The sequence below is a fragment of the Nothobranchius furzeri genome, chromosome 5 (genome assembly GCF_043380555.1).
Source record: "Nothobranchius furzeri strain GRZ-AD chromosome 5, NfurGRZ-RIMD1, whole genome shotgun sequence".
NCBI lineage: Eukaryota > Metazoa > Chordata > Actinopteri > Cyprinodontiformes > Nothobranchiidae > Nothobranchius > Nothobranchius furzeri.
This window is the reverse complement of record NC_091745.1, coordinates 61,105,581-61,113,581: the sequence shown is the minus strand read 5'-3', so window position 1 is coordinate 61,113,581 and position 8,001 is coordinate 61,105,581. Positions and strand designations below refer to the sequence as shown.

General features: G+C 49.3%; 1 protein-coding gene across 1 annotated transcript; it reads right to left on the bottom strand.

Moving 5' to 3' along the window:
• Positions 1-846: 846 nt before the first annotated feature.
• mex3a (mex-3 RNA binding family member A) lies at positions 847-5,882 on the bottom strand. Its single transcript, XM_015949719.3, has 2 exons — positions 5,375-5,882; positions 847-2,647 (listed from the first exon to the last, which is right to left on the bottom strand). Exons 1-2 carry the CDS (start codon positions 5,796-5,798, stop codon positions 1,500-1,502), a joined length of 1,572 nt encoding a protein of 523 aa, XP_015805205.2. The 5' UTR covers positions 5,799-5,882; the 3' UTR covers positions 847-1,499.
• Positions 5,883-8,001: the final 2,119 nt, after the last annotated feature.

Genomic DNA, 8,001 nt, shown 5'->3' with positions numbered 1-8,001 from the left:
CAGCCCATTTCCCTAATTATGAATGAGCAGATCCAGGCCGTGTCCGGTGCAGCCCACGCCGTCGCTGCCCAGACAATAAGCTCCAACTGTAAGCCTGGGAGAGGCATGGGGGTATGAAAGCCACTCCCAGAGAATACAGAGAAAGAAAGGGGGCTTGGCGAGACCTCCAAACCTGGGGTCAAAGCCACAATGTGCCATGAAACACCTGCTCCTGTACAGCTTTGCTAATTACAGCAGCCCCCTCGCAGCTCACACATCATGCTGTCAGCGACAGAGACGAGGAGGAAGGATTACCGTCCTGGACTCTGTATTTTACTTTATCAACTCTTGTAAGCTGCTGCTAAATCAGGAAACATTTTACACCTTTTTACTCGGCTTCGTCTGCAGCGGCACATGCCTCAGAGATGCTTGTTATTGGGGAGACTGAGGTTGTGTGTGTGTGTGTGTTGGGGGGGGGGGGGGGTGACGCTGTGTCCCGCATTGTTCATCGACTGCAGCCAAACGACCACACGAGACAATAAAGCGTGGTTAAGGTGGCTTTGAGACAAGTCCACCGGGGATCTCGGGACCAGGCCAGCTGGATAAATTCCAGCGTCTTTTTCTCCTCAAACTGAATCGGTGCTTTTCAAGTGCCACGAGCGGCGAGTATGACTGAATCTGTTCAACAAGCTGCAGTGACCAAAGTGTCACAAATGGCTACCAGACAAACAGTTTTATCTGTAAACAGCCTCCCTCTCTTTCTGTAAATATTTAAATCAGTAACATTTAACTGGTTCCTATAAATAGTTGACATCCTTTTCCTTTCTTTATCTGATTTTTAAGAATGAAATAAAGATCTGCTTCGTGTTTCTTTGTTCAGATCCTGAATGGACCCAATCTATTCACATTTTCAATTTACCAAAATATTTTGGACCAATTATATAAAACCACAATCACAGTATATCTGAAAAAGGTTGAATTTACCTTCACATCTGCTTCTGCAAATTTTAAGGTACGATTGACAATCCTACTTTAGACCCAGATGATTGTAAGGTGCAATGACATTTTTCTTTTCCTTCTAATAACAACATTGACGTTGTGGGTCAGAGACGTGCAGACTGGGTTCCTCAACAATCATCTTCCTTCAGTATAAACCCACTTCATGGTAAAATAAAAATTTGATTATTAAAATGTTCACATTACTCCTGCCTACACTGAGATTCATGAATGAAAAACAGCAGCAGTCCAAAAACTGAAAATGCAGGGTACTATACTTCTCTTATAAACAAAACTATTATAAAATATATATGCATATATATATATATAAAAAAAAGAAAAACTTCAAAATATTTCTTATACTTTTTAGTAAAGCAAGCAGGGCCTTCTAAAATATCTGCTTGATTGTTTTTTAAATTTTTTGAAAAACAAAAATGTGTATAATAATAATAATAATCATAAGAACAGTAAATAATTATTGAAGAAACACTGAGGGAACAAAGGATAAAAACTGACGTGGTTCTTTAGGAGAATATCCGGATGGCCTGTGTGACCTGGGTATGGCACACCGGACACTCCGGGTGGTTCAGCTCACAGATTCGAATGGCACACTCCATGCAGAACAGGTTATGGCCACAGGGCACCAAGGCAGCCGTCACTTTGCTCTCAAAGCAGGTCATGCAGTCCCGCACGGTGGCCGGTGGCGAGTCTGGCACTGGCAGGCGGCCCGGGAAGCCCTCCACAGCAGAGGTGGGCTCACTGTGGGCACGGCGGGCCTGGGCATGAGGCGAGCCCGATACAATGCTGGTGACTGATGAACTATTGGTGGTTCCACCTCCACAAGGCTCATTCAAGCCCGGAGACAGTCTGGTCAGGGGCAGCGGGAGGCCTCCGAAGCTCTTGGAGCGCTGCTGGGTGTAAAAGGACACCTGTTTGGGGTAGTCGGGGTCACCCCAGCCCTGGGTACCCTCAGATCCAAAGTAGGAGCATGGCTTTTCCCCGGAGCTGGAGAAGTTGGTCTTGTTGTAGATCCCCCCTCCCTCTCCGCCTCCTCCGTTTCCCCCTCCAACTATGGTGTCTGAGAAGTTCTGGCGGTAGCTGCTGGTGAGGGGCTTGCGCTGGCCCCCCTGCAGCCCCCACACCTGCTGTAGCCGGCTCTCCAGACCACCAGTGCTGCTCACTGGGCTGCTTCCGCCGTTTGGACCCAAACAGTCGTTCTCGTTGTTGTGGTCATGCAGACCTCCCGTTCGAAAGGCGATGTGGGCTTCGATCTCCTCGCGGGCCCGCTCGGCATTGCTCGGTGACCCGGTGATCTCAAAGACGGGGTCTCGGTCCCGGCTGGGAGTGACAATGTAAGTGCAGGTCTGCTGCTGGATACGCTTGATGGTGGAGCCTTTGGGCCCCACCACCAGCCCCACAACGCGGTATGGCACTCTCACCTGAATGGTGGTCTGACCTGGAAGCGGTGTGGGTGGAGAGCCACTGAAGGACACGCCTAGCTTATTACGAGACGCTCGAAGCATGGAGAAGTGCTCTGCGGCAGATATGATCTCACGGCGGGCCAAAGCGACGTCTTCCTTCCGGCCCGTGATCAGGAACACGGGCTCCTCGCCTCGTACCGGAGTTTTGATGTAGGTGTTGGTCTTGGCTCGCAGGGCTTTGATCTTGCAACCTGAAACGACACATTTAGAGGTTCAATACCAAAAATAACCATTCAGAGCTATGGTTTTCCATTTCACTAATCAAGTGAAGATGTTACTGACATCTGCTGAAGGCATCAGCTTAAGTTACCAGTAACCCAATCATTAGCATAATTCGTGGGGTTTCCCGCACTCGTGGGTTTATTTTGCTCCAAATCACAACATACCAAGTATGCTCTGGAAGGTTCTCGGTCATGGTAGTTCTAACCGGTTCAGATTAAAGACAGCTGGAATTTTTATTCCTTCAAGGAGGAAATAAAAATTAAATAAAATATTTAATCTAGGATGGGAAGCAAAGTGACATCAATAAATTGTCCAGTTTGTCTTACTTCTGGGCTTTCAAAGACAACAGATGTGTCAGCTATTTCCGATTCTTTAACTTTCATCAAGCCAGTGACCTCTCCTTGAACTTGCAGGACAATGGTAAACCCATGTAATGTTTGGTTTTAGGCCATCTTTCATTCTAAATCTGCAGTTTTTTTGGTCTCTTTACGCATTTAAAGTGCTTTCAGGACGATGCTCTGGCATGATCAAGTACAGGATAATGTTATTTTATACAGTTTACTCAACCTTGTTTGAGGACACAACAGGATGTTTTGTTTCTGTCATTATTTAAAGAGGACCGGTACATTTGAGGTCAAGAAGAATAGCGGTATAAAACGACAGCAGCTCTCTTCATTACACCAAGGAGGAATAATGCACAAGCCTACACCCGTTTGCACTGGCATCCTCCTCATTAAGATTTCCACATTTTATCGACAAGTTCAGAGTGTGTTTCTGGTCTCGGGCGCCTCCTAAACACGGCAGCTCAAACCGAGGAAGGCCCTACTCAGCGTTAGCCACCTGAGTCTCACAGCAGCAGGCGTGAAAGCGTCTAAAGGCACTTCAGATTGAAGCAGGATATTTCCCTAATGCCGCCACAAAGACCCACTTTGCGGAGAAATGCTCACTTCCTGGGAAGCAAGTGTACAGAAGGAAGGACAGCGATGCTCAGAGAGGTTAGATTTGATCATGCCCCAATTCTGGAAATGCCCTCTAAGACCACGCTTGGTATTAGGCTAATAGACCTGCCCATGACACGGGGGCTTAAGGAACGATTAGTAAATTTGCTTTCTCCAATTACATTTTAGGTCTTAACAAGTCTGTGTTAATGTCTTCATTAAAGACTTATTAATAAATGAAATGGATGAAAATGAATTAATCAGAATCAGGAATTAGAGCCATTAGAGACAGATTTCCTCCCAATCTGCTGAACTATACAGGATGAGGTAATCCAAAACAAAGCCACGCTGCATCGTAGGAGAGGAGCTCTGACTGGAGAAAAGAAGCATGCCTTCATGACAGGAAGCTGTAGACATCATTTCACCCCCCCCCCCCCCCCAAAAAAAAAACCCAGCAACCCCTCGCTGAACTCACCGGATCCACTTGATCAATTTCCCCATTAAAATACAAAACTTACATTTCAGAGTAAAAACCAAAATAAGGGCAAAAGGAGCACAAAAGGAAAATTCCTACAGGAGTCCTGGCTGCTCTCGTGGAGCCTTCATGTGTTTGTTTTGAGGTAAAGCAGAGCTTTCCTAGCAGAACCTCACCCACCCTGCAGTCTTTGTGCCTCAGTCTGAGCCCCCCCACCCCCCACGACAGACTACCATGTGGCTGAGAGCGTGCTGTGGAGAGAGGCTCCAAGGCGTGACTACATCACCCAGCTTTCGCATGCTACAGACCATCAGAGGAAGGGAGGCAGACACATTAGCACAAATCAATAAAAACAATTATATTTAAAAAGAAAACACTTTCAGTATTTCTGTAACTAAGCAGCAGAAAGTTGGTGATAAATAATATCAAAACTAAACAAAAGCTCTTAAATGTAACCCCCCCCCCATTTTTTGGGTGCAACTTCTGGCTGAGTCACTATTTAAGAGCATCCTGTGTGTTCAAATTATATTCTAAAAATCACCTCTCTCACACACACACACCTTTGTTTGACAGCTCAACTTCACCTATGTTCAACAAACACTAAAAACCAAAACCATCTGGATTTAGTCTGGACCTCCCAAGTCCTTGACCTGATGACCAGAACCACAACTCCAACGTGGCCAGAGTCTCTTTGTCCAATTGTGTCACTGGGCCAACGGTCTGAACGTAAACAACAAGGCGGCGGAGCAGCTGAGACACGAGGACACACTAGCCCCCCAAAACAGGATTTGGGTGGTTGGGTTAGGCTCAGAGTGGGAGACTTCCTTCTCCTCCGCTGCTGCGCGTTTTATGAAAAACTAATGACAATAATAAGAAGGATCTTTTTTTTTCCCAAACAGTCTGGCGCGTCTCAGACGACAAAGGAAGCAAGTGCTCTCCCGCTCCGGCGTGTCTGCGCGCTGACATTGATGGCGTGCATGTGGAACCATCCGCTTCCTCAGCCCGTCCTAATGTGCGCAAATTCACTCAAAAAGCTGGAAATGCGCGCAAAGCGACACGCGGACGGGTTCTGCTCAACCATCAGAACTTGTAACAGAGAAAAGTGGGAGGATGGTGCCTTTGAGGAGTAACACACACACACACACACACACACCACTCCCTTTTCTTTGTGAAAAACACCAGGTAACAGTTGGAGAGCAGGAGCAGAGGGAGCATGCACCTCTGCTTTCAGGAGGAAGGAGAAGTTTTGGGGGCTCGGTTCTGGACGGAAGCCGGAGCTTTACCTTGTCTTCCCACTATTTCGGCCACATGTTCGGAGCTCGGCACCGGGACGCATTCCGTGATGTTGCAGCCTCGTCCCTTCGTCTCACTTGAGGAGCTCTCGTACAGGGCGCACAACTTGCTCTTCCCTTGCAGGATGGCAGCGTCCCCGCTGGTGTTGGCGTGGTTGTGGAGGTGGTTGTTGTTGTTGTTACTCCGGTCCTGGACGACTCCTGTTGTCGGGGCTCCACCACCTCCGCCGCCGTCCTCGCCTTCCCCGAGCCCCAGCAGAGACAGCTGGCCCAGCGCGACCCTGAGAGCACGGGAGTCGTCCTCCTCCTCGTCGGGCGGCAGGAGCCCCTCACCGCCGAAGCCGGAGCCGGCCAGATCCCCGGCGTAGCCCCCATTTTTCTCCATGATCCCTGCTAGAACCAGCAGGCTAGGCATGGCTAACAAAAGAGTGTGTGAGACAAAGACAGGGGGAAAGAGACTGGAGAAACAGCACCCGTGCCGCCTCCTCCTCCTCCTCACCCCTCCTCCTTCCATTCCACCTCCCCCTCCCTCTTTGCGCTAGACCCTCCCATAGCCCGCCCCATCTGCTCCATCCGCCAGGAGCTCCGGCCGTCTGCGAGCTGGATGGGGCCGGCCGAGGCGTCGCTCCACCCAGTCTGGTTCTCCCGGCTCCCTCCGCCTCCTCCTCCTGGCCGAGACAAAAAACGAGCCGCCCTCCCGCCGTACCATTCCATCTCAGGTTCGCAGGCATGTGGCAGCCCACACCAAGCCCGTCTCCGGTAGAAAGGAGGGGAAAAAATCCGGTTCACCTCCTGCGCCGCAGTCGCAGAAACGCAGCCGCGCTGCGGAGCTGCATGCGGGCTGTTTATGTAAGAAGCAGCCTGCCAGGATGTAAACAGTCATTTAAAGGTGCAAGAACACATGGTCATCTGGTTCTGAGAGACATGATGTCAACTTCATCATGAGGGGAGCAGCTCCGCTCTCACTGAGCCGAAGCTCAGAACCAGAGGAGTTTGTTTCATTTCCTTTCTTCCTTTTGAAGAAAGAAAGAGGAGCGTGTGTGTGGTGGTGGTGGTGTGTGTGTGTGTGTGTGTGTGGGGGGGGGGGGGGCACCTCTGGGTGCCTTGCGGCAGGTCACCGCGCCGCTGCGCATCAGGATGTTATGGCAAAAGGGTGTCTGGAGTGGGGGTGTGAGGAGGGGGAGCGAAAGGGAGTTGTCAGACAGGCGCTGCAGCCCTTCTGCGGTGGGGGGAGGACATCAGTAAAGCTCGCGCACATTTACCGCTTTGGAAAAAAAAAAGGTTTTGCAGCAGCTCCGGTGAACAAAGAACCGCGCTGCGCATTTCTTTGCGCACAGACTCCCAATAACATGCCCGCGCGACTGAAGCCGACCGCGTGCTCGGCCGCAGTGACAGGAATTCAAATCATCACACTGTAAAAATAAAAGCACACGTTTCCCCTTTGTGTTCGCCTGCACCGAGAAGTGCCTCCAACTAGTTATTGGAACTTGTAAATGTCTCCAGCAGCTCAGAAATCAAGTATTTCCTGTTACTGATCTCATATCTGGAGTTGGAACATGCTGGAGCTGCTGCTGAGCAACAACTGATGTCTGTTTTCAGCTTTCTGCAAGTGTCAGTCTAACCATACCATCTGTGCATGTGGTGGCATACACAGTGTTGCATAAGCTTCTACCTGCAAACTTAGGGGGTGTTGGCTCCTCAGCAGCTTCACCTACAATCATTTACCTCCAAAACACAACAAATGCAAGTTCCTGGCTTCAGCACCGGGACCTAAAATCTCATGTATGTGTTGTTTTCACCTGCAGAAGTTAAACCATTCATTTTAATTCACCCATGGTCAAAGGCTGTCCTTATCTGAGTGAACGTAACTAAAACATAAACATAAAACAAGCTAGTAAGGAATAAGGAAGACTAGTGCGGCTTTCAGGTCACACACCGAGTGGAGTGATAATATTATCACACAGTACATCTGAAAATAGGAGCAGCGCTAACTGTTGTGATGAGATGGTGCCAGAGAAAGGTAGAGCAGGTGTATTTACAAGTGTAATCAAAGTCTAGACGTGCTCTCCGGGTGCCAATCAGGAAGGGCTTCGTTCCCCGAGGGGCTGTTGCAGATGAGGGCTCCTGGTATAAAACCCGGATTAAAACGCTCTGTCCAATAAAGAATAAATAAAAAAAAAAAGCACCAGGAGGAGGATAGCGGGATGGCATGATGCACGAGGAGGATCTGTTTTCCATCCCCACCCAGACCAGAGGCCGGAGGACCCAGGACGGGGACCAGCACTGCTTAGCAGTGGGCCAGTGTGTCCAAGAGGTCGTCTGGCTCCATTTAAGGGGGTCCACTGGGAGAGCAGGGGCCTAAATCAATGAAAACCATGGATCCTGGCTCGTGTTTCCCATCTTCCACAGCCTTCTCTGCCTGGATGTGTGAGCTTGGAGTGGCCCGTTGTACCACATAATCTTTATGACCGGCTCTGAAAGGACCGCAGCAGGTCTGGTTTCCATTCAGACTCTCCCTACAGGCCACAGTTGTCATTCGTGTGTGTGTGTGTGTTAGCAACAGGATACTTGTGAAATCCAGAGTGCCCAGGTCATGTTACTTGCACATAAAAAAGAAA